General features: G+C 43.8%; 1 protein-coding gene across 5 annotated transcripts in view; it reads left to right on the top strand.

Annotated features, from left to right (window-relative positions):
• Nucleotides 1-27023, top strand: part of anapc10 (anaphase promoting complex subunit 10) — a 52586-nt gene that overhangs the window by 14306 nt on the left and 11257 nt on the right. For all 5 annotated transcript variants that reach the window (XM_078212171.1, XM_078212164.1, XM_078212146.1 and 2 more), the window contains one exon: nucleotides 12263-12383. In XM_078212171.1, coding sequence (XP_078068297.1) covers nucleotides 12263-12383 — 121 coding nt within the window. The remainder of the gene's footprint in view (nucleotides 1-12262; nucleotides 12384-27023) is intronic.

Genomic DNA, 27023 nt, shown 5'->3' with positions numbered 1-27023 from the left:
TCCCAAATCCCTTTGTGTTTCTGATTTCCTAAGCATTCCTCCATTCCTCCTTCCAAAGTGCATACTTTTCCACATTGTATTCCATCTGCCACTTCTTTGCCCACTCTCCTATCCTGTCCAAGTCCTTGTGCAGCCCCCGTGTTTCCTCAATACTACTTGTCCCTCTACATATCATCTGCAAACTGAGCAACAGTGCCTTCAGTTCCTTCTTCCAAATTGTTAATGTATATTGTGAAAAGTTGTGGTCCCAGCACTGACCCCTGAGGCACACCACTTGTCACCGGCTGCCATCCTGAAAAAGATACCTTTATCCCCACTCTCTGCCTTCTGCCAGTCAGCCAATTCTCTATCCATGCTAAGATCTTACCCTTAACACCATGGGCACTTAACTTATTTAACAGTCTCCTATGTGGCACCTTGTCAAAGGCCTTCTGGAAATCTAAATAAATCATGTTCGCTGGTTCTCCTTTATCTAACTTCCTTGTTACCTCCTCAAAGAACACTAACAGATTTGTCAGACATGACCTCCCCTTGACAAAGCCGTGCTGACTCAGTCCTGTTTTATCATGCAGTTCCAAGTACTCCGCAATCTCATCTTTAATAATGGATTCTAAAGTCTTGCCAATGATCGAAGTCAGGCTAACCAGCCTATAATTTCCTGTCTGTTGCCTCCCTCCCTTCTTAAACAGTGGTGTTACATTAGCTACTTTCCAGTCCTCTGGGACCCTCCCTGCCTCCAGTGATTCCTGAAAGATCACCACCAATGCCTCTACAATTTCCTCAGCTATCTCTTTTAGAACCCTGGGGTGTGTTCCATCCGGTCCAGGTGATTTATCCAGATCTTTCAGTTTCCCCAGAACCTTCTCCTTCGTGATGGCCACTGCACTCACCTGTGCCCCCTGATTCTCCTGGAGCTCTGTCATCCCACTGGTGTCTTCCCCCGTGAGGACTGATGCACAGTAACTATTCAGTTCCTCTGCCATTTCTTTGTTTCCTATTATTACTTCTCCAGCCTCATTTTCCAGTGGTCTAATGTCTATTTTTGTCTCTCTCTTACCATTTATATATTGAAAAAAAACTCTTCCTATCTTCTTTTATATTACAGAAATTTAATATCCAATCTTTATCACCATTTAAATTTTAAAAGTTTACTGCAAAATCTCCTTTGGCTTGACAAAAAAGGGTATGTAAAATCAAATCACCCAGGGAATGCAGTGTTTAAAACCGGCCTGATCAACCATTTCATGCAAGAGGCAATGTTTCAATTTTTTTCAAGGAGTACAATTCAGAAAGAAAAGATTTGACTCAACAGTAAATATGAAATTCAAAAAAAGGTTGAAGTATGACAAAATGAACAACTTGCTGAACAAAAATAAAGCAAAATACGTCAAAGCAATAAATAAAATTCTCACTGGCTCCCCCCCCCCCCCACTCCCCAGCAATATCTCCCCCCCCCCATCAGTCTCTCCCCGCTCCCCCCTCTCCAGCAATCCCCCCCCCCCCCAGCAATCTCACTCTGCTCTGCCTAGCAGGCTCTCTCTCTTCGTCCTCTCCCACCCCCTTCTCCCCTTTAGCACCTCTCTTCTTCCCCTATGCCCTGGTAGTAGTCTTCCCCACTCTCCCTCCATTCAGGCTGAAGGAAACACACTGGTCGTTGTTCCTCCAATCTGAGTTTCTGATCCACATTTTCTGCTGATTGGCAGTGAGTGGGAGTAAAATGGTTTGTGATTGGGGCAGTAGCTTCTTGCAAAATCTTCAACTTATTGGCATTTTATGCACAGGCCAATATAGAGAGGCATGGGGCCAAAGTGTTGGACAAGCTTTAATTAAAATGGTGAAATGAATTGATGGTGGAAGAGGGGAATGTCTCTATTGACAGGGGAATCCAGCAGAAGAAAACATAAGCTTAGATTTCAAACCACTCTGGATAATAACAAACACACAAAAAAAATGTTAAATTGGTATATGTTGTCCAGAACATAGTAGATACAAGATCACCTCAAATATTTAAAAACATGATTTAATCTTGTGTTGAGATGTAGAGGAATGGCAGAGACATGGGGATGAAAAGGTCAATCTGCCAAATATCTGTCAAAGCCATCCCTCGTCCTAACAACTGTCTGAGGCTGAACCTTGTTCATTTAACCCTGAGGTGAGCTTCCAACCGCTTCTCTGCTCTAACATCAAAACCGCCTAGCTGCACATCTGCATCATCGACTCCCTAGATTTGGCTTACCTGCTGTTGAAACTTCATCTATCTTTTTTGTTACTTTTAGACTTGACTATCCTAATTGCTCTCTGGCTGGCCTCCCCTCTTCTACCCTACATCAACCTAAACTCACACAATACTCTCTGCCCATATCCGAATTCGTACCAAATTCCATTCAACAATCACTCCTGTGCTTGCTGACCTACGTTGATCCAGTAAAGCCAAAACCTCAATTTTAATATTCTCATCCTTCTTCTAAAATCCATCCATGGCCTCACCCATTCCTATCACTAACTTTCTTCAGCCTGTTGAGATCTTTGCATGCCTGCAATTTTGACCTTTTGTGCATTCTTGATTTGAATTGATTCACCATTGGCTGCCGTGGCCTCAGGCTCCAGAATTCCTTCCTAAACCTCTCTGCCTCACTACGTCTGTCTTAAAATCTTACTCTTTGATCAACTTTTGGCCCCCTGCCTCACACCATCTTAGGTTGCTTGTTATTAAATTTTGTTTGATAATCCTGTGGAGCACCATCGGATGGTTTACTAAATTAAAGGCACTATGTAAATGCAAGTTCTTGTTAGACTGCCTTTTCCCTGTTTCTAATCAACCAAAAGAAAATGTAAACATCCAACTCCTTGCTCTCTCTTATGCCAAACAATTTCTTGTGACTATAAACCCTTGTGATTTTCAAACACCCTATGAAAAAATGAACTATAAAGATTAAACCAAACAATTATTTCTAAACATTACAATAGAATAATTGGTTTAATGTTATCTATGACACTTCAAACTGATGCTTTTTTTGTATTCAAAGCAATTATTATGGCAGCTGAGTTTAAGATGTGCCATAATACAAATATTTAATCTGTTAATAAAAGTAAAATATTTAAGCTTTAGTTCAGACCAACAATTAATCATTACGTGCGAGTTGTGGAGCAGCTACTGTTTCAATTTCAGATTCCAATATTTATTTTGTGGGCATATTCCAGAGCCTGCCACAATTCATCGCTGTAGTAACAATGAAAAGCTTTTGAGCTTCAGAATGTAGTAATGTTACAGCTGATTTAGGAATCAGACCTTTTGTAATGTCAGGGATGGCTGAGTCAGTAGGTTGTGAATTTAAGTCCCATCTCAGAGACTTGATCACAAACGTCTAGGCTGACACTCTTGACAGCCGTTCTGAATTCTGGACGAGATGCCAAACCGATGCTCTGTCTGCTCCCTCGGATGTACTTAAAAGATTCCATGACACTATTTTGAAGAAGATCGGGGAAATTATGCCGGTGTTCTGGCCAATACAAAGAACAATACAGCACAGGAACAGGCCCTTCGGCCCTCCAAGCCCGTGCCGCTCCCTGGTCCAAACTAGACCATTCTTTTGTATCCCTCCATTCCCACTCCGTTCATCGTAGAAATCGTAGAAGCCCTACAGTACAGAAAGAGGCCATTCAGCCCATCGAGTCTGCACCGACCACAATCCCACCCAGGCCCTACCCCCACATCCCTACATATTTACCCACTAATCCCTCTAACCTACGCATCTCAGGACACTAAGGGCAATTTTTAGCATGGCCAATCAACCTAACCCGCACATCTTTGGACTGTGGGAGGAAGCCAGAGCACCCGGAGAAAACCCACGCAGACACGAGGAGAATGTGCAAACTCCACACAGACAGTGATCCAAGCCGGGAATCGAACCCAGGTCCCTGGAGCTGTGAAGCAGCCGTGCTAACCACTGTGCTACCGTGCCGCCCATATGGCTATCTAGATAAGTCTTAAACGTTCCCAGTGTGTCCACCTCCACCACCTTGCCTGGCAGCGCATTCCAGGCCCCCACCACCTTCTGTGTAAAATATGTCCTTCTGATATCTGTGTTAAACCTTCCCCCCCCCCCTTCACCTTGAACCTATGACCCCTCGTGAACGTCACCACCGACCTGGGGAAAAGCTTCCCACCGTTCACCCTATTTATGCCTTTCATAATTTTATACACCTCTATTAAGTCTCCCCTCATCCTCCGTCTTTCCAGGGAGAACAACCCCAGTTTACACAATCTCTCCTCATAACTAAGCCCCTCCATACCAGGCAACATCCTGGTAAACCTCCTCTGTACTCTCTCCAAAGCCTCCACGTCTTTCTGGTAGTGTGGCGACCAGAACTGGACGCAGTATTCCAAATGCGGCCGAACCAGCGTTCTATACATCTGCAACATCAGACCCCAACTTTTCTACTCTATGCCCCATCCTATAAAGGCAAGCATGCCATATGCCTTCTTCACCACCTTCTCCACCTGTGACGTCACCTTCAAGGATCTGTGGACTTGCACCCCCAGGTCCCTCTGCGTATCTACACCCTTTATGGTTCTGCCATTTATCGTATAGCTCCTCCCTACATTATTTCTACCAAAATGCATCACTTCGCATTTATCAGGATTAAACTCCATCTGCCATTTCTTTGCCCAAATTTCCAGCCTATCTATATCCTTCTGTAGCCTCTGACAATGCTCCTCACTATCTGCAAGTCCTGCCAATTTTGTGTCGTTCGCAAACTTACTGATCACCCCAGTTACACCTTCTTCCAGATCGTTTATATAAATCACAAACAGCAGAGGTCCCAATACAGAGCCCTGCGGAACACCACTAGTCACAAGTCTCCAGCCGGAAAAAGACCCTTCCACTACCACCCTCTGTCTTCTGTGACCAAGCCAGTTCTCCACCCATCTAGCCACCTCCCCCTTTATCCCATGAGATCCAACCTTTTTCACCAGCCTACTATGTTTATCCTCAACCAGCATCACAAAAAACAAGTTATCTGGTTATTATATTGCTATTTGTAGGACCTTGCTACCACATTTGCAATGTTATGTATGCTTCAAATGGACTTAATTGACAGTAAAGACTTCCTGAGGTTGTGTAAGGTGCTATATAAATGCAAGTATTTCCTCCTTTTGCTTCCCAATAGTGAATTCAAAGAAAGAATCTGTGTTGGTGAATTTAGCGATGTCAATTGACCATAAGTATAAAGCATATTCCCTGCTTCACTTGCTCCTTCCTCTGCTCAAGCAACTTAGGTATTCAGAAACTCTGACAAACTAAGGATCAATTTTCTTTCAAACATAATGTTTGTTCATTTAGAAATGGGCAAATTAATTTCTGAGCATGTTGGATCAGGGTTATTAGCAGGGTTAATTAAGTGTGAAAGGTGATCTAATTACAATTCTTATGGTAATTAAAGGATATGACAGGGCAGATATAGCGAAACTATTTCCTCTGAGGGAACCAGAACAATGAGTAAAACCTTAACATTTAGAGCTAGGTTGTCCAAGCCCCCAGCCCCATGTGCCCAATCCCCATATTCTAACCGCTTTCTTGATATGTGGCTGAACATTTACAACGACCTGAGTTATGGCCACTAGTGCCCTAGAAAATGGAGCATTGGCTCCTTGCATCTGACTCTGAAGCCCCTGACAGAACCATGGCAATGCGTGCCCTGTGCATCTCATCCAACCTGAGTTGGAAGGCCAGAATGCAAAAGTTTGCAAGTTTAAAAAGTAGGAGAGGAGTGCCAATCTGACTCTACCACTCCAAGGATGTTTGGCCCATTATGTTTTTATGTCTCTTGCTAGTTTACCCTCGATCTCTTTTCTCTTTATCAATTTCTTGGCCATCCTTTGCACAGTTCTAAAATCCTCCCAATCTTTGGGCAATGACATTTTTTGGCAACGTTGCAAGCCTCTTCCTTTTACCTAATGCTGACTGAGAGTCTCTGGCCTCCCCTCAGCACTTTCTTCAGCGTTGGGAGGTGGTACACCATTTGTTGGTGACGGGATCCTCTGATCCTGCTGCTGTCGATGGAAATTTCCATTGAAGCCACCCCATGCCGTCGGGAACCATACGGCAAGGGGTGCATTGCTGGAGGGACCAGAGATTCAGCCAGGTCGATGGTCTCAGACACTGGTGCTCTGGTTTACAATGACCTGCAAGACCCCGTTAGTAGTCCTCTATCTGTTGTTGTGAAGGTGCTGAATTTTTATGTATCCAATTGGTTCCAAGGATCAGCTGCAGACCTGGGTGGCATCTTGCAGTCATACGTTATCAGGCAGACAACATCTGCCCTCTTCCAAAGCGCAGAGGACCACATTAATTTTGAAACAGGCCAATGCAGGCACAGAGGGTGTAGGGTTTTGCTGTCATCAATGGTTTCCTTGTTCCAGGAAATCATCAGTTGACTCAGGCTGCCATCAAGACAGCAGCTAACCAGATTCCTGAACAAAAAGACTTCTACTCAATGAATATTCAATGGGTCTGTGAGCACAGGAATCACCTACTGGAGACCTGAGCAACTGTCATGATGCCTTTATCCTTCAGGAATCCCAGGTGCAGCATTTCTTCAAGCTAGCATCGAGACTGTGTGGGGGCTGCTGAGGTAAAAGGATCATTCTCTGAAGAGATGGCTGCTGATACCAGTCCAGCATCTAGGCATGGATGCAGAGAGGAGCCACAACCAGAGTCATCTATTAACACATAGCATTGAGTAGACTACCTTGAAGACGTGCTCCCATTGCCTTAATTAGTCAGTTGGGCCAACCAGGGTAACTTGCATTCCAGTCATCTGCTGCGTGCTACAAAGCATAATGATGCAAAGAGGTCTGGGATTGGATGAAGGGGTGGACTTGGAACATTGCTCTTCCTCAGAAGAAACGCTACCATCTAGAAGTACAAGGACAGCAGGCCCAGGGAACACTACCATCTGGAAGTTTCCTCTAAGCCATTCATTATCCTGCTTAGAAATATATCGCCGTTCCTTCACTATCACTGGGACAAAATCCTGGATTTTGCTCCTTAAAAGCACTGTGTGTGTACCTACACCACATGGATTGCAGTGATCTAAGAAGGCAGCTCACCACCACCTTCTAGAGGGATATTAGGGATGGGCAATAAATGCTGGTCTAGCCAGTGATGCCCACAACTATGAATTAATTTTTAAAAAGATGAAGGAGCGGCCAGACAAACCCAGTGTCCAGGTATTGGAGGAAAGCTGCCAAGGCCATCTTGGGTATTGTGGTGTTGGGTAAGTTAATACGAGAGCCAAGCTAATTTACCATTGTATCACTTGAATGGCTCTCATCCCTAAGGGCAGACCTAAGGGCATTTTAACTCGCCTTTCATCAGAGCAAGAAATTCTACAACAAGTACGTATCTGAATTATTTCATTGCCAACTATGTGTATTGAAAATGTGGTCTCTGCTGCCAGCAGCCTCCTCAACACAGACAATGACAATTCTGGAAATTCAGCAACCCCCACTGCTCCTCCAGCACTGTTTCATGACTCCATCTCCCCAATGACATCAAGCAACTATAACTTTCAAGACCCTGTGTGGTATCATAGCACCAGGTCAAACATCAGCAATTTCACCTGCTGATTTCACCTACTGCCCTCCCTCAGCTGATCAGTCAATATTTGACCATGTTGAACATCACTTGGTAGAAGCAGTGAGGATAGCAAGGGCAAAGAATGTACTCTGGGTGGGAGATTTCAATGTCCACCACCAAGAGTGGCTTGGTAACACAGTTACTGGCTGAGTCATCATAGAATCATAGAAACCCTACAGTACAGAAAGAGGCCATTCAGCCCATCGAGTCTGCACTGACCACAATCCCACCCAGGCCCTACCTCCATATCCCTACATATTTACCCACTAATCCCTCTAACCTACGCATCTCAGGACACTAAGGGCAATTTTAGCATGGCCAATCAACCTAACCCGCACATCTTTGGTCTGTGGGAGGAAACTGGAGCACCCGGAGGAAACCCACGCAGACACGAGAATGTGCAAACTCCACACAGACAGTGACCCAAGCCGGGAATCGAACCCAGGTCCCTGGAGCTGTGAAGCAGCAGTGCTAACCACTGTGCTACCGTGCCGCCCTGAAGGACCTATCTGTAGACTGGGGCTGTGGCAGGAAGTGAGGGAACCAACATGAGGAAAAAAACCTACTTGGCCTCACCATCATTCACCTACTTGTCGTAGATGCATTTGTCCACATCAGTACTGGTAAAAGTGACCACTTAACAGTCCTTGTGGAGACAAAATTCCATCTTTACACTGAGGATACCATCCATGGTGTTGTGTGCCATTACCATAGCTCTAAATGGGATAGATTCCGAATAGATCTAGCAATTCAAACCCAAACTTCCACATGGGCTGTAGGCCATCAGCAATAGCTGAATTGTATTCAACCATTAGCATTGTCTGTACCTGTAGAGACTTGATTACGTGTTAAGACTTGCATTGCAACCATTATCTTGCAATTGTGCCTTTGCCTATATGTGCCGTGTTCGTGAACCAATTCTCCACTCACCTGATGAAGGAACTGCTCCAAAAACTTGTGATACCAAATAAACCTGTTGGACTTTAACCTGGTGTTGTGAAACTTCTTACTGTGCGCACCCCAGTGACGAGACAGAGTACAGGAATGAGATAGAGAATCTGGTGAACTGGTGTGGCAACAATAATCTCTCCCTCAATGTCAACAAAATGAAGGAGATTGTCATCGACTTCAGGAAGCGTAAAGGAGAACATGCCCTTGTCTACATCAATGAGGACGAAGTAGAAAGGGTCGAGGGCTTCAAGTTTTTAGGTGTCCAGATCACCAACAACCTGTCCTGGTCCCAACATGCCGACACTATTGTTAAGAAAGCCCACCAACGCCTCTTTCCCAGAAGACTAAGGAAATTTGGCATGTCAGCTACAACTCTCACCAACTTTTATAAATGCATCATAGAAAGCATTCTTTCTGGTTGAATCACAGCTTGGCATGGCTCCTGCTCTGCCCAAGACTGCAAAGAACTACAAAAGGTCGTGAATGTAGCCCAATCCAATGTAGCCCAAACCAGCCTCCCATCCATTGACTCTGTCTACACTTCCGACTGCCTCAGCAAAGCAGCCAGCATAATTAAGGAAACCACGCACCACAGACATTCTCTTTCCCCCTTCTTCCTTCGGGAAAAAGATACAAAAGTCTGAGGTCACGTACCAACCAACCAACTCAAGAACAGCTTCTTCCCGGTTGCTGTCAGACTTTTGAATGGACTTACCTCGCATTAAGTTCTTTCTCTACACCCTAGCTATGACTGTAACACTACATTCTGCACTCTCTCGTTTCCTTCTCTATGAACGGTATGTTTTGTCTGTATAGTGCGCAAGAAACAATACTTTTCACTGTATGTTAATACATGTGACAATAATAAATCAAATCAAAACCCCAGTCCAACACCAGCATCTTCACATCACGTATTCAACCACAATCTGAAATCCAGAACTGTCAAGCTGGGGGATCAACCCTGGTTCAATGTGGACTGCAGGAGAGCACCAGGCACATCTAACAACTTATCGGCCTTTGATGCTCCAACAAAAACCTTGTTGGTGACACGAGGGTCTCATCATCTCTGCCCAGTGGAATATGGCTGCATCCAAGGGGATTACCTGCAGCTGAGTCTGTTTTACCTTCTTGCTATGTGGGACACCAGCCCTCTTAGCTCCCGGCCACTCCGTAACTTGGGCGGTGGCAAGCCCAGTCATGACTGCTGTTGGCCATTTGAGATGGTGCTCTATTCTTAAGTCTTGCTTTCAGGCTGTTCGTAGCGCCATCGGTTCAACATCAACTTACTCCATGATCCACAAGAATTTCTCTGTCACTGACTTACTGCACTGTTTTGACAAGCTCACTTTAACTTGCAAGAAAAATAATTCCGTTTTCTCTGAGACACTATCTAGTCATAGATCATTACAGCATGGAGGAGGCCATTTGACTATCCAGTTCGTGCCAGCTCTCTGTAGAGCAACTCAGTCATTCCTGTTTCACATGGTTACCCCGGTAACCCTCCAGGCTTCCCTCAAATGCTCATCCAATTTGTATTTGAATTGATTAACTGTCCTCCAGTTTCATCACCCTCATGGGGAGCAAGTTCCATCCATATCATTGCCACTCACTGTATTTAAAAGTTCATTGTCACGTTCCACCCACACCTCTTGTTCAGAACCTTAATTTTGTGCCCTCTAGTCATTGTTCCATCAGCTGATAACTTTTCTTTATCTACCTTATCTAAACCAGTCATAACCTTGTGGCGCCCATTTTTCTCTGAGGGCCATGAGTCTTTGGAACTCTGCTTCCACTATCTTTCCAGAAAGAGAGCCTTTTAATATTTTTAAGGCAGAGACCAGCAAGGGGGTGATAAGTTATCGGGGTTAGGTGGGATTCAAATTTGACGTAACTATCATAAGAACATAAGAAATAGGAGCAGGAGTAGGCCATCTAGCCCCTCGAGCCTGCCCCGCCATTCAATAAGATCATGGCTGATCAGGTCAGCCTTGATCTTATTAATGGCAGAGCAGACTCGAGGGACTGAATGACCTACTCCTGGTCCTTGTTCATATGTATCAAATCTCTTGTTAATCTTCTTTTGGTTTAGAGAGCAAATCCCAGATTCTTTAATTTAACTCTGGCTAAAATCACTCATTCCTGGAACTATTCTGGTAAATCCCCTCTGAACCCTAAGGTGTAGTGACCAGAACTCAATGCAGTATTCTAGTTGTGACTTAACCTGACCTTTTTTGCATTTTACATTTTTTGAGGAATAAGATATGCTCATAAGCATGAGCAACCATTCAGGTGGGGAGAACTACATGTAGAAAGCTTAAACTTTAAAAGAACACTGATTGGAACAATAATGTGCAAGATAATGGGATTAAGGCAGGAGAGTGGGACAAGGTAGAATGCTCTTTCAGAGAGCCAGTGCAGACTCAATGGGTCGAATAGCCCCCTTCTGCACTGTAAAGATTATGTGAATATTCAGTGTAAAGTACTACTAACTTTGATATAGTCTAATTTTCCTATGTAGCAATGTAGTTGCAACGTGTATGTTTTGGCAGCTTTCGAAGTATCAGTTTACATTATGAAAATTTTCCATGATTGGCTGCTAGTTAAGGAACTCAAAGTTGGTAATATCAATCATTACTTGTGTCTGGTTTTGCAATTCATTGGGTACAGGAAATTACTGCGGACCACCCAGTTTCTAAAACCTTACAGCACAACAATAATGTTTCTAATTGTTTCAAATCCATGCTATAAGTACATAGTCCCCAAAATGGTAATCTTCACATACATTACTTCATTCAATTATAGCTTGTGTCAGGATTCTTTCTTTGAAGAAAGTCAGAAAAGGGGAATGTGCCATAAATTGGGGTTTATTTGATTGGATGCTTGGGTGCAGAAATCTTGAATTATATTCCAGTGTGATTTGAAACCATAAGTGTCAGAGATGGACCATGTGAAGGAACATAGGAATTAGGAGCAGAAGTAGGCAATTCTGCTCTTCGATCCTGCTCCGCCATTCAATCAGATCATGGCTGATCTCTCCCTGGTCTCAAATCCACCTCTTCACCTGTTCCCCATATCTCTCTTTCTCTTTTTTTATTAGAAGGTGAGAGAGGGGAGAGTTTGTATCTAAACGAGTGAAATAAAATACCTGAACACATGAAAGGGCTATTAAAGGTTGTTTTAATATCTTAGAGGGCAGTGCCACCTGGTGAAATTATACCAAATATTTCTCCAGTCTGTGCTGAATTCACTGATTCCGTTCAAAATGGCATTAGGTATGCTGCAGTTGTCTACTCTGCCTTGGGCTAGGAGGGTGGAAATTGTGTGGGGGGTGGGGAAGAGATGAATGGTGGTTGTTGTGGTGGGGATGTGGATTTGGCCAGGCTTCTACTCTGGATTGCTTTCTCGAAACCCTGGTGGGAAGTACAAGTGTGTGGTTGTTTGATTGAGGACAGGCTTCAGATTAGCCTCGGCCCCACACATTCAATTACTCTAATAGCCCACACTGTAGAAGTTATGGTACATGTATTTTTATTTTAATAGGTTTCAGTTTACATCTGTGAAGAGTTGATTTTTTAAAAAGTGCAGTTGTTCTCACCATGTGCATCTGACCACTATGCCATGTATTTCTGATGCCTCAGTTACTATGATTAACTTGTTTGTTTTTATAGACGGAAAACAACTGTGAAAACCTTATGTATTTATGCAGACTACAAATCTGATGAAAGCTACACTCCAAGCAAGGTCTCTGTCAGAGTGGGAAACAACTTTCATGACCTTAAAGAAATGAGGGTATGATTTTACCACCTCTTTCTTCGTAACAGTTGTCTTAATAGTAAAGGTTTTCTCTTATTATAGAACTCCCGCACCAGTGATATCAAGCCCTTTGTTTTCATGGATTGCATAGGTGCACACCATGGGATCTTGTGGACCTTTTTTCTCGAGTTTTTTGATTGATTTATTATTGTCACATGTATCAGTATACAGTGAAAAGTATTGTTTCTTGCATGTTATACAGATAAAGCATATTGTTCATAAAGACGGAAAGGGGAGAGTGCAGAATGTAATGTTACCCTCATAGCTAGGGTGCAGAGAAAGATCAACTTAGTGCGAGGTAGGTCCATTCAAAAGTCTGATGGCTGCAGGGACGAAGCTGTTCTTGAATCAGTTGGTTCGTGACCTCAGACTTTTGTATCTTTTTCCTGACGGAAGAAGGCGGAACAGAGTATGTCCGGGGTGCATGGAATCCTTAATTATGCTGGCTGCTTTGCCGAGGCAGCGGGAAGTGTAGACAGAGTCAGTGGATGGGAGGCTGGTTTGCGTGATGGACTGGACTTCATTCATGACCCTTGTAGGTTCTTGCGGTTTGGGCAGAGAGGAGCCATACCAAACTGTAATACAACCAGAAAGAATGCTTTCTATAGTGCATCTGTAAAAGTTGGTGAGAGCCATAGCGGACATGCCAAATTTCCCTAGCCTGCAGGGAAAGTAGAAGCGTTGGTGGGCTTTCTTAACTGTAATGTCGGCCTGAGAGGACCAGGACAGGTTGTTGGTGATCTGGACACCTAAAAACATGAAGCTCTTGACCCTTTCTACTTCGTCCCCGTTGATGTATACAGGGGCATGTTCTCCTCTATGCTTCCTGAAGCCGATGACTATCTCTTTTGTTTTGTTGACATTGAGGATTTTGGAATTACCACTAATGAGGCAATAGTACATGTTGCATATCAGTAGTTACCTTGTTAGCATACTAACTTTGTGCAACATATTACAGCACTGTATATTTTGAAATTCACAAGGATTTTTTAATGTTACTCATTTATTGTGATATTTGCCAGTCAAGTGGGCGGTGCTTTAAAGGGCGTGATGCAGAGACTGCACAAGAATTAATGATGCAGAAAAATCTTAATGCTATGTTCTAATACAAAGAATTAATAATTTTCTGTTGCAGTTCACTATCAAAATTATCCTAGTGTAGAGTTTTTCATTCTTTCATGGGATATGAGCATCGTTGTCAAACATTTATTGCTCATACCTAATTGCTCTTGAAGGTGGTAATGAGCTGCTGCCTTTAATCGTTGCAATCCCCCAAGGTGTAAATTCACCTGCAGTGGTGTAGGAAGACAGTTCCAGGATTTTGACTCAACAATGAGGAAGGAGCAATAATGTATTTCCAAGTTAGGATGACATGTGACCTTGAGGGGAGCTCAAGTTGAAATCATAGAAACCCTACAGTGCAGAAAGAGGCCATTTGGCCCATCGAGTCTGCACCGACCACAATACCACCCAGGCCCTACCCCCACATATTTACCCGCTAATCCCTCTAACCTTCACATCTCGGGACACTAAGGGGCAATTTTAGCATGGCCAATCAACCTGACCCGCACATCTTTGGACTGTGGGAGGAAACCGGAGCACCCGGAGGAAATCCACACAGACACGAGGAGAATGTGCAAACACCACGCAGTGACCCGAGCCGGGAATCGAACCCAGGTCCCTGGAGCTGTGAAGTAGCAGTGCTAACCACTGTACTACCGTGCCGCCCAACCATGCAACATGGTGTTCCATGTTCGTGGTGCCCTTGTGCTTCTCAGCTCTGTAAGTCATGGGAAAGTTCTGTCGAAGAAGTCTTGGTGAATTGCTGCAATGCATCTAGTAGATGGTACACACTGCAGCTCCTGTGTGTCATTAATGGAGGGAGGGGAATGTTTGGGGTCATGTATGTGGTGCCAATCAAGCAAACTGCTTTGTTCTGGCTGATAAGTTACTTGAGTGCTTTTGGACCTATACTTATCCTAACCAGTACATTCCTGACTCTTGCCTTGTCTAAGGATGTGTCTGTGTTCTGTCCACCTACAGCAGGACTGTGCCTCACCTCTCTTCACACCTTGTGCATTTATGCACTGGTCATTGGTTAGTACAGGTTTTCCCGAACTTTCCGAGCTGTGGAATCCCTAGTGATCTCCCAAATGCATCAGAGAACCCCAAGCATTCTCAAAATGTCAACGGTCCTTTTTTTTTTGCTGCATTATAGGTGCGAACACAGAAATGAAATGTAAACAATTATTTTCTAGCTATATCTATACATATTTTAGGAATCGGGAAGGGACACACGGTCACAAATACATTCACCAGCTACATGGCCCCATCATAACTCCTGGCCAAGTCACCCTCCCATGGCCCCTTAACATTGACCCTGGAAGTATTACCCACTTTAGGAATTGGTAATCTAAATAGTCCTCTTATTGAAAAAAAATTAAGCCATACCTTTATATGGGAGGAGTGATATCCAGGATTCCGACTCAAATGGGACTATGGCGACTTTCCTTTTACTCCCCAGGTAACAGTGCAGTGAAAAAAGCCACAGAAGGGTAGCAACTATTTATTATAATTTTTCAGTGTACAACAATGTGTATAGTGTGATTATATTTTAAATTAGTAATATAACAAATTGACAGTATCCTTAAATTAATTTAATACACATGAATTTTGTCTTTATCCACTAGGTGTCACTGTCCTACAGAGGTTCTTAACTGTATATTTCACAAAATATAAAATAGAATTCTTCATTTAAGAGCTGTTTTGCTTTTAGTAGGGAGGATGTAGTGATGCTGGATATGGTCATTATTATACCTCAGGCCCATTGATGTATATATAATTGATATAATCCAGGTCTCCAAACAGATAGAAGAAAGCATGTGGAACTTCATTAGACATGAAGCCTGAACTACCTTTCAATACTATCATACTGCTCTTCAAAATTCCTCTTTCACCACTGTACCAGAAAAGTATTAATTTCACTGGGTATAACCAGCACATTTATGGTAGGGAACCTTTAGATGGGAATAAATGACTAGATGGGAATGTAAGGTATGAGGAGGACACAAAGAGGCTGCAAAGATATATGTGTTTAAGCGAATGTGCAACAAGGTGGCAGCTAGAATATAGTGTGGGGAAGTGTGAGGTTATTCACTTTGGAAGTAAGAATACAAAAAAGGAATATGTTTTAAAAGGCATGAAACCATTTTGGGGAGATGGTTGAGTAGTGGTAATGCCACAGAATGTGTAACCCAGAGGACCGGGCTAATGCTGTGGGAACATGAGTTCAAATTTCACCATGGCAGCTGATGGAATTTAAATTCAATTAAAAAAACATGGAATATAAATTAGGTGTCAATGGTGACCATGAAACTATCATTGATTGTCATAAAAATCATCTGGTTCAGTAATGTCCTTTTGGGAAGGAAATTTGCCGTCCTTACCTGGTCTGGCCTACATGTGACTCTAAGACCACAGCAATGTGGTTAACTCTGAATTTCTTTCTGAAAAATTGGCCTAGCAGTCAAGGCAATTGGAGATAAAGAACTAAGAAAATTACAGCACAGGAACAGATCCTTCAGCCCTCCAAGCCTGCATTGACCATGCTGCTGAACTGAATTAAAGCCCCCTATTAGGTCAAATGGGATGAAGGAGTACAATATAAAGGGAAAGACTCTTAGTACTGTGGAGGATCAGAAGGATCTTGGGGTCCGGGTCCATAGGACTCTAAAATCGGCCCCGCAGGTGGAGGAGGTGGTTAAGAAGGCGCATGGTGTGCTGGCCTTTATCAATCGAGGGATTGAGTTTCGGAGTCCGGGGATAATGATGCAGCTACATAAGACCCTCGTCAGACCCCACTTGGAGTACTGTGCTCAGTTCTGGTCGCCTCATTACAGGAAGGATGTGGAAAAGATTGAAAGGGTGCAGAGGCGATTTACAAGGATGTTGCCTGGATTGAGTGGCATGCCTTATGAGGATAGGCTGAGGGAGCTCGGTCTTTTCTCCTTGGAGAGACGTAGGATGAGAGGAGACCTAATAGAGGTATATAAGATGTTGAGAGGCATAGATCGGGTGGACTCTCAGAGACTTTTTCCCAGGGTGGAAATGGCTGCTACGAGAGGGCACAGGTTTAAGGTGCTGGGGTGTAGGTACAGGGGAAATGTTAGGGGGAAGTTTTTCACACAGAGGGTGGTGGGCGAGTGGAATCGGCTGCCGTCAGTGATGGTGGAGGCAAACTCAATAGGGTCTTTTAAGAGACTCCTGGATGAGTACATGGGACTTAATAGGATGGAGGGTTATAGGTAGGCCTAAAAGATAGGGATATGTTCGGCACAACTTTTGGGGCCGAAGGGCCTGTTTTGTGCTGTATTTTTCTATGTTTCTATCCTTCTGGGGACCATATCCCTCTATTCCCATCCTATTGTATTTGTCCAGGCGCCCCTTAAAAGTCACTATCATATCTGCTTCCAGTACCTCCCCCGGCAGCAAACCCCAGGCACCCACCACCCTCTGTGTAAAAACAAAACTTACCTCTTACATCTCCTTTAAATCTTGCCCCTTGCACCTTAAACCTATGCCCCCTAGTAATTGAGTCTTCCACCCTGGGATAAAGCTTCTGACTATCCACTCTGTCCATGCCCCTCATGATCTTGTAGACTTCTATCAGGTCACCCCTCAACCTCCGTCATTCCAGTGAGAACAAACCAAGTTCCTCCAACCTCTCCTCCAAGCTAATGCCCTCCATACCAGGCAACATCCTGGTAAATCTTTTCTGTACCCTCTCCAAAGCCTCCACATCCTTCTGGTAGCGTGGCAACCAGAATTGAACACTATATTCCAAGTGCGGCCTAACTAAGGTTCTATAAAGCTGCAACATGACTTGCCAATTTTTTAGTTCAATGCCCTGGCCAATGAAGGCAAGCATGCCGTATGCCTTCCTAACTACCTTTGCACTTGGAATATAGTGTTTATGATAGAGGTCTATAAGATTATGAGAGGCATGGACAGAGTGGATAGTCAGAAGCTTTTTCCCAGGGTGGAAGAGTCAATTACTAGGGGGCATAGGTTTAAGGTGTGAGGGGCAAGGTTTAAAAGAGATGTATGAGGCAGATCTTTTACACAGAGAGTGGTGGGTGCCTGGAGCTCATTGCCGGGGGAGATAGTGGAAGCGGATACGGTAGTGACTTTTAAGGGGCGTCTTGACAAGTGTATGAATGAGATGGGAATAGAGGGATATGGTCCCCGGAAGGGTAGGGGTTTTAGTTAAGTCAGGCAGCATGGTCAGTGCAGGCTTGGAGGGCTGTAGGGCCTGTTCCTGTGGCTGTCATTTTCTTTGTTCTTTGTTCTCCATCTGCATTGCTATTTTCAGTGACCAGTGTACCTGTACACCCAGATCCTTCTGCCTATCAATACTCTTCAGGGTTCTGCCATTTACTGTATATTTCCTCTCTGTATTAGACCTTCCAAAATGCATTACTTTACATTTGTCCGGATTAAACTCCATCTGCCATCTCTCCGTCCAAGCCTCCAACCGATCTATATCCTGCTGTATCCTCTGATGGTCCTCATCGCTATCCGCAAATCCACCAACCTTTGTATCGTCCGCAAACTTACTAATCAAACCAGTTACATTTTCCTCCAAATTGTTTATATATATAATATATTACAAACAGCAAAGGTCCCAGCACTGATCCCTGAGGAACACCACTTGTCACAGTCCTCCATTCAGAAACACACCCTTCCACTGCTACCCTCTGTCTTCTATGACCGACATGATGTGGAGATGCCGGCGTTGGACTGGGGTAAGCACAGTAAGAAGTCTCACAACACCAGGTTAAAGTCCAACAGGTTTATTTGGTAGCAAATACCATAAGCTTTCGGAGCAGAGCTCCTTCGTCAGATGGAGTGGATATCCACTCCATCTGACGAAGGAGCTCTGCTCCGAAAGCTTATGGTATTTGCTACCAAATAAACCTGTTGGACTTTAACCTGGTGTTGTGAGACTTCTTACTGTTCTATGACCGAGCCAGTTCTGTATCCACCTTGCCAGCTCACCTTTGATCCTATGCGACTTCACCTTCTGCACCAATCTGCCATGAGGGACCTTGTCAAAGGCCTTACTGAAGCCCATGTGACAACATCCACTGCCCTACCCTCAACTATCATCTTCGTCAGTGCCTTGAAAAACTCGATCACGTTAATGAAACATGACCTCCCCTTCACAAAAGCATGTTGCCCCTCGCTAATACATCCACTTATTTCCAAGTGGAAGTAAATCCTGTCTCAAACAATCCTCTGCAATAATTTCCCTGTAAATCTCACCGGCCTGTAATTACCTCGATTATTCTTGCTACCCTTCTTAAACAAAGGAACAACATTGGCTATTCTCCAATCCTCTGGGACCTCCCCGGTAGCCAGTGAGGATACAAAGGTTTCTCTCCAAGGCCCCAGGAATTTTCTCCCTTGCCTCGCTCCGTATTTTGCGGTATATCCCATCAGGCCCTGGAGACTTGTCTACCTTAATGTTTCTCAAGAACCCCAATACCACCTCCTTTTTGATCTCAAACACATCCTTTCCAAGATTCATCCTCCACCAAGTCCTTCTCCATGGTGAATACTGATGCCATTTCCTCTGGCTCCTTGCATAGATTCCCTCCCCTGTCCTTGAGTGGGCCAACCCTCTCCCTGGCTACCCTCTTGCTCTTTATATATGTATAAAAAGCCTTGGGATTTTCCTTAATCCTGCTGGCCAATGCTTTTCTGTGACCCCTTTTAGCCCTCCTTATTCCTTGCTGAAGTTTCTTTCTACTTTCCTTGTATTCCACACTTGCTTTGTGTGTTCCCAGCCTCCTAGCCTTGATAAATGCTTCCTTTTTTTCTTTGACTAGGCTCATAATATCTTTCATTATCCAAGGTTCCCAAAACTTGCCATACTTACCCTTCATCCTTACAGCAATGTGCTGGTCCTGAATTCCTATCAACTTGCACTTGAAAGCCTCCCACATGCCAGATGTTGATTTGCCCTCAAACATCTGCCCCCAGTCTACATTCTTCAGTTCCTGTCTAATATTGTTGTAATTAGCCTTCCTCCAGTTTAGCACCTTAACTTGAGGACTACACTTTTCTTTATCCATCAGTACCTTAAAGCTTACTGAATTGTGGTTACTATTCCCGAACTGCTCCCCTACTGAAACGAGGGCCACCTGGTCGGGCTCATTCCCCAATACCAGGTCCAGTATGGCCCCTACCCTAGTTGGACTATCTACATACTGTTTCATGAAGCCCTCCTGGATGTTCCTTACAAACTCTGTCCCATCCCCGCCCCTAGCACTAAGTGAGTCCCAGCCACTGGGCGATAAATGCTGGTCTTGCCATCAAACCCACAACCCATGAAAGAAATTTTTTAAAATGTTGATGCTCCCGGGTCCCTGACGCTGTGAGGCAGCAATGCTTGCCGTTGTGAGGCAGCAATGCTTGCCGCTGTGAGGCAGCAATGCTTGCCGCTGTGAGGCAGCAATGCTTGCCGCTGTGAGGCAGCAATGCTTGCCGCTGTGAGGCAGCAATGCTTGCCGCTGTGAGGCAGCAATGCTTGCCGCTGTGAGGCAGCAATGCTTGCCGCTGTGCCGCCCCAAAAGATTTGAGAGAGATATAGAGAGTGGGCATGAAAATGGAGTTGAGGCAGATGGTCAGCTATGATCGTATTGAATGGTTAAGCAGATTGGACAAGCTATATGATCTACACCTCCTGTTCCTTGTACATAAAAGGAATTCCTTGGTATTTGAAATATATCGTATATAAAGTTTGAGATTTGTTAAGTGTCTGTTTTAGACTTTTGGCTGAGCGTTTTATTTTTTGAGTGCAATCTCAAATTCCCATCAAACATTTAATACTCTCTTTTTTAAGGAAACGGCAGCTTTAATCATCCCCAAAATGCAAGCCTACATCTGCTTGAAACTACTAAGTAGCGAATCACTCAACCTAAAGTACCTTGTATCATGAACATAAGAATAAGGAGCAGAAGTAGACCATTCGGCCCCTTGAGCCTGCTCCATCATTCAATAGATCATGGCTGATCAGTTTGTGTTTCGAGTTCCACATTCCCTTTGTAGGGGGGTTCTTTTATTCCACGCATGGTGGTCTCGGCTACCACTTTTGGGCATGTGTGTTTGTCCCACAGGTGGTATAAACGGCGGAAGTGTCGCACTGGGACAACTTCACAGGAGAGGGAGAAAGTGAGCCACAGTTTATGCCTGACCAGTGAACCCACTTGAATGAGTGTTTTCGAGGCGCCAGAACCCCTACGGTTCTAGACTCCGGAATTATTTTCTAGCTTTGTGATTCACCAGAATGAAAAGAGAGAGATGATTGGGTGACATGAAAGGCCAAATTTTATTTAGGAAGGAATGAAATTAACCAAACCTGTCAACATGCACACATCATCAGTTACTATGCTATGGAAGGAAGAGACTATAACGACACAATGTATGTTTTTAGATTTGCACAATTTTACACCAATCTCAACCACCCTTCCTCAGCACTTTGCTAATTGGGGATTTCTGGGGGCTGGAGATTATACTCACCTATCCCTGGGGTCAAAGGAGTAGTACTGCCTTTTAGGAAAAAAAAGGTCAGGGCCATCTTGATAAGGTTGCAGTTCAGTCAAAGTTGGTTGGGTCTGGTCGTTGATGTCTTCTGTCGATCCTGGGGTTCATTGTTTGGTTGGTTGGGTGGGCCTGATGGATGAGGTTTTTCCCACTGTGGGTGGATGGGTGGGGGCAGCCTCTGGTGGCAGACTTGCGGGTTTCTTCTGGTTGGTTCTTCTGCGGTGTCCAATCTTCAGGCCTTGTTGCCAGCTATTCTTGGTTGCGATAGGCCAGAACAAAGAAAATTACAGCACAGGAACAGGCCCTTCGGCCCTCCAAGCCTGTACCGACCATGCTGCCCGACTTAGCTAAAACCCCCTACCCTTCCGGGGACCATACCCTCTATTCCCGTCCCAGAGAAGAGTCCCTGGCTGTAGTCGTGAAGAAGTGAACCAAACTGCTTAAAAGTATAGTGTCCTCTGGTGGTGTTGATCGCTTTCTCATTGAGATGATTTTGCAAGACACCGCCTGGACCCAAACCTGTTGGATTTCGCAGACAACTTGGAGTTTATAATGTGTGCTGTCCACAGATGTTGTCATGGGTAGCATTGTTCTTTGGTTTCGAGCCAGGTCTAGCTGGCCTCAATTTTGCTTATCTAGCAGGCTAGTATTGCCATGACTCATTGTTCTTTGTCAGCTCAAGCAACTCCCAGATGGATTTGATAAGGCTGTGTATCTCTTTGTCTGTCCATATCTCATTTGCAGCCATTTTAAGGCCATGTGTTTTGAAACACAGAATTTTAAGGTTGTCCGTATTTTAGTCAGTTTTGTCCATGTTCCACATATTGTATTAATGCCCATAAAAAGGTGCATTTACCTCATCTTGCACCATCTACCCCCAATGACCTTAGATTCTTGTTAGACAAGATAATCAATCTACCTCCACCTTTAAAAAAATATTCAATTCTCCCACTTCCACCACTTTCTGAGACAGAGTTCCAAAGTCATACTATCCTCTGAAAGAAAATAATTCACCTCATCCCTATACCATAAAGGTGACCCCTAATTTTAAAACAGTGCCCCCTAGTTCTGGACTCATTCACAAGGGGACACAGCCTTCCTCCACCTTGTCAAGACCGTTCAGAATCTTGTATACTTCAAGTCACACTTCACTCTTCTAAACTCCAGTGGAAACAAGCTCAGCCTATCCAACCTTTCATCATAAGACAACCCGCTCATTCCAGGTATCGGTAAATAAACCCCCTTTGAATCACCTCCAATGAATTACATCCTTCCTGAAATAAGGATACACTGTATTTGAGATACGGTCTTCCCAGTGCCCTGTATAACTGAAACATAACATCTTACTTTTATATTCAATTCCTTTTGTAATAAAGGATAGCATTCCATTAACTTTCTTAATTACTTGCTGTACCTGCATATAACGTATTGTGACTCGTGCACTAGAACATATAGATCCCTCCACACCTTGGAATTCTGCAGTAAGTACTCTGCTTTTTTATTATTCTTGCCAAAGTGAACAGCTCCACATTTGGGTTTAGGCAAGATGTCCCTTGCAGTTTTAAAAATCAACATTTAGTAATCAAATTAATATAATTAAAATATGAATATCATCCATGTTCTGTGACACGTGAGTACATTTTTATGTCGGTGTTCAGGTTTAAGAATGGAAGCTCTGCTTCAGATCCATTTTGTTCTGAAATGATGCATATTAATTAAGGAGAATATTGCATAGCTAGAGAGAAAGGATGTCCTGGAGGATCAAGGACAGAATCTATTTGATTAGAGTTAGGAAACAATAGAGATACAGGTGTATTTTAGGTTCCAAGTAGTGGGAAGAATATGGAAGAACAAATTTTCAGGAAAATTAGATGCCAAAACTGGAGTAGTGATAATGAGATGGTTTATTCTAATATATAGTGGGATAGTAATGTAAAGGGCAAAGGGAGGGAAGAATTTCTGAAGTGTTCAGGAGAATTTTCTTGATCATAGAATCACAGAATTGTGCAGAAGAAGGCATTTTGTCCATTGCGTCTGCACCATCTCGCTGGTTCACCTAGTGCCATTCCTCTGCCTTCTCCCCCTAACTCTGCATGTTAAACAATACCTTTACCTTTATGAGTGCTTCAGTTGAACTTATCTCCACCACACCCACAGGCAGTGTATTCCAGACCTTAACCACTCGCTTCATGAAAACATTTTTCCTCATGTCACTTTTGCTTCTTTTGATCATAAGTTTTTAGTCCAATGGTGAAGGGAGGCATTGCTGGTACTGGAGAATGAGATAGCTCAGTGGCTTAAATGTCACATGGGAAACATTTGGGAAATAGTGATAATAGGATTATAATATTTAAATTAACCATAGAATAGGACAAAGAACAATCTGAAATGAGAGAGGGCTGATAAGAGTAATGCGATAGATGTTGTGGAACATCCAAAAGGTGTTTCTATTAATTTATTCATCCATGGGATGTGGGTGTTGCCAGCTAGGCCAGAATTTATTGCCCATTCCTAAATGCCCTTGAGAAGGTACTGATTTGATTTGATTTATTATTGTCACATGTATTCGTATACAATGAAAAGCATTGTTTCTTGCCTGCTATGCAGACAAAGCATACCGTTCATAGAGAAGTAAACGCGAGAGTGCAGAATGTAGTGCTACAGTCATAGCTAGGGTGTAGAGAAAGATCAACTTAATATGAGGTAGGTCCATTCAAAAGTCTGATGGCAGCAGGGAAGAAGCTGTTCTTGAGTCGGTTGGTACGTGTCCTCAGACTTTTGTATCTTTTTCCCGATGGAAGAAGGTGGAAGAGAGTATGTCCGGGGTGCTTGGCATCCTTAATTATGCTGGCTGCTTTTCCGAGGCAGCGGGAAGTGTAGACAGAGTCAATGATGGGAGGCTGGTTTGCGTGATGGACTGGGCTTCGTTCATGACCCTTTGTAGTTTTCTGAGGTCTTGGATAGAGCAGGAGCCATACCAAGCTGTGATACAACCAGAAAGAATGCTTTCTATAGTGCATCTGTATAAGTTGGTGAGAGTCATAGCTGACATGTCAAATTTCTTTAGCCTCCTGAGAAAGTAGAGGCGTTGGTGGGCTTTCTTAACTATTGCATGGCATGGAGGGACCAGAACAGGTTGTTGGTGATCTGGACACCTAGAAACCTGAAGCTCTTGACCATTTCCACTTTGTCTCCGTTGTTGTAGATAGGGGCATGTCCTCCACTATGCTTCCTCAAGTCTATGACTATCTCCTTCGTTTTGTTGACATTGAGGGAGACATTATTGTGGTCACACCAGTTCACCAGATTCTCTTTTCTGTATTCCGTCTCATCATTGTTTGAAATCTGACCCACTAAGGTGGTGTCATCAGCAAACTTGAAAACTGGTGAGCTACCTTCCTGAACCTGCTGCAATCCATGTAGTGTGGTACATCCACATAGTGTTAGGAAGCAAGTTCTAGGATTTTGACCCAGCAACATTCAAAGAGCATTGATATAGTTCCACGTCAGGATGCTGTATGACTTGGAGGAGCTTGCAGATGGTAGTGTACCCATGTGTCTGGCACCCTTGTCCTTCTAGGTGGTAGAGTTCATGGGTTTGGAAGATACTGTCAAAGAAGCCTTAGTGAGTTGTTGGAGTGCATCTTGTAGATGGTACATACTTCTGCAACTATGGCTCAGTTGCAGGGGGGAGTGAATGTTTAAAGTGTTGGATGCAGTGCCAGTCAAGTAGCTGCTTTGTCCTAGATGGTATTGAGCTTCTTGAGAGTTGTTGGTGCCATTGGAGTTTGCAAAAACAACACATAATAGACTTGCCAGCAAAGTTGAAGCCCATGAAGCTGGTGAAATTTGAAATTCAATTAATAATATGGAATTAAAAACTAGTCTCAGTTATAAAAACGATTAAACCATTGTCAGTTGCCATAAAAACCCATCTCATTCATTAATGTCCTTTTGGGGGAGGATTTCTGCCGTCCTTAACTGGCCTACCCTACATGCGATTCCAGACCACAGTAATGTAGTTGACACCTAACTGCCCTCTGAAATAGCCTAAGCAAGCCACTTAGATCAAGGGCAAGTTGGAGTGGGCAACAAAATCTGGGCTTACCAGTGACACCTACAGCCATCAACGAATAAATGAAAGAGACTGTGACAATAAATGGTGATGTTTTCCAGGGGTTGGTACTAGGACTACTACTTCTCTAATTTGAGGATGCCACAAATTTTGGAAGTATTATGGACTGCGAGGAGGTCTGTGATAGACTTCAAGAGGACATAAACATGCTGGTGAAATGGACAGACATGTAGCAGAAGGAATTTAATGTAGGGAATTGCGAAGTGATTTACTTTGGTACGAAGAGCATGAAAAGCCAATATAGCAGAAGGTGGTGGCACAGTGGTATTGTCACTTGAGTAGTAATCCAGAGACCCAGCGTAATGCTCTGAGGACTGGGTTTCAAATCCCACCACGGCAGATGGTAGAATTTAAAAACTCAATAAAATATCTGGAATTAAAAGTCTAATGATGACAATGTCAATTGTCATAAAAATCCATCTGGTTCACTAATGGCTTTTTAGGGAAGGAAACCTGCTGCCATTTCGTGGTCTGGCCTACATGCGATTCCAGGCCCACAGCAATGCAGTTGATTCGTAAATGCCCTCAGTTGTAATCAGCCGCTACAAATGGAACAAAAAGGAATGAAACCAGAAAGACCACCCAGCATCGATGTAGGAAATGACAATGACAAACCCCGCCCTACTGACCCTGTAAAGTCATTCTCACTAACGTCTGGGGGCTTGTGCCAAAATTGGGAGAGCTATTCAAGCAACAGCCTGATGTAATCATACACACGGAATCATGCCTGACAGATAATGCCCCAGACACCACCATCACCATTCCTGGGTATGTCCTGTGTCATTGGCAGGCCAGACCCAGCAGAGGTGGTGGCAAGATGGTATACAGTTGGGAGGGTGTTGCCCTAGCAGACCTCCACATCAACACTCTGGCACTCTGGACACCATGAAGTCTCATGGCAGGTCGAACATGGACAAGGAAATCTCCTGCTGATGACCATGTACCAATAAGCCTTCTCTGAACTGCTTCTAATGTATTTACGTCTTTCATTTAAATAAGGAGACCAGTACTGTACACACGACTCCAGCTGTGGACTCACCAGTGCCCTATACAACTGAAGAATAACCACCCTTCTTTTGTAATCAATTCTCCTCACAATAAACAATAGCATTCTATTAGCTTTCCTAATTACTTGCTGTATCTGTATACTAGCCTTTTGTGAATCATGTACTAGGACACCCAGCTCCCTCTGCACCTCCAAACTCTGCAATGTCGTGCCATTTAGGTAATAAGGTTTTTTATTATTCCTGCCAAAATGGACAATGTCACACTTGCCCAAATTATGCTCCACTTCCCTATCTATGCCCTTTTGAGACCTCCTTACATCCTCTTCACAATTTACTTGCTTACCTCTTCAGTGATCAGCAGGATATAGATAGGCTGGAAAATTGGGCGGAGAAATGGCAGAAGGAATTTAATCCAGAAAATTGGGCGGAGAAATTGCAGATGGAATTTAATCCGGACAAATGCGAGGTGATGCATTTTGGTAGATCCAATTCAGGTGGGAGCTAGAAAATAAATGGCAGAACCCATCAAGAGCATAGACACACAGAAAGATCTGGGAGGTCAGGTCCGTAGATCCTTAAAAGTGGCAGAACAGGTGGAAAAGGTGGTGAAGAAAGCATATGGCATACATGCCTTCATCGGCTGGGGCATCGAGTATAAAAGTTGGCAAATTATGTTACAGCTATATAAAACGTTGGTTAGGCCGCATTTGGAATATTGTGTCCAATTCTGGTCGTCACACTACCAGAAAGACGTGGAGGCTTTGGAGGGAATACAGAAAAGGTTTATCAGGATGTTGCCCGGTTTGGAGGGTTTTAGCTATGAGGAGAGATTGTTCTCCCTGGAAAGACAGAGGCTGAGGGGCAACC

Source organism: Mustelus asterias, chromosome 1, assembly GCF_964213995.1.
Source record: "Mustelus asterias chromosome 1, sMusAst1.hap1.1, whole genome shotgun sequence".
NCBI lineage: Eukaryota > Metazoa > Chordata > Chondrichthyes > Carcharhiniformes > Triakidae > Mustelus > Mustelus asterias.
This window is presented reverse-complemented; position numbering and strand designations above follow the sequence as displayed.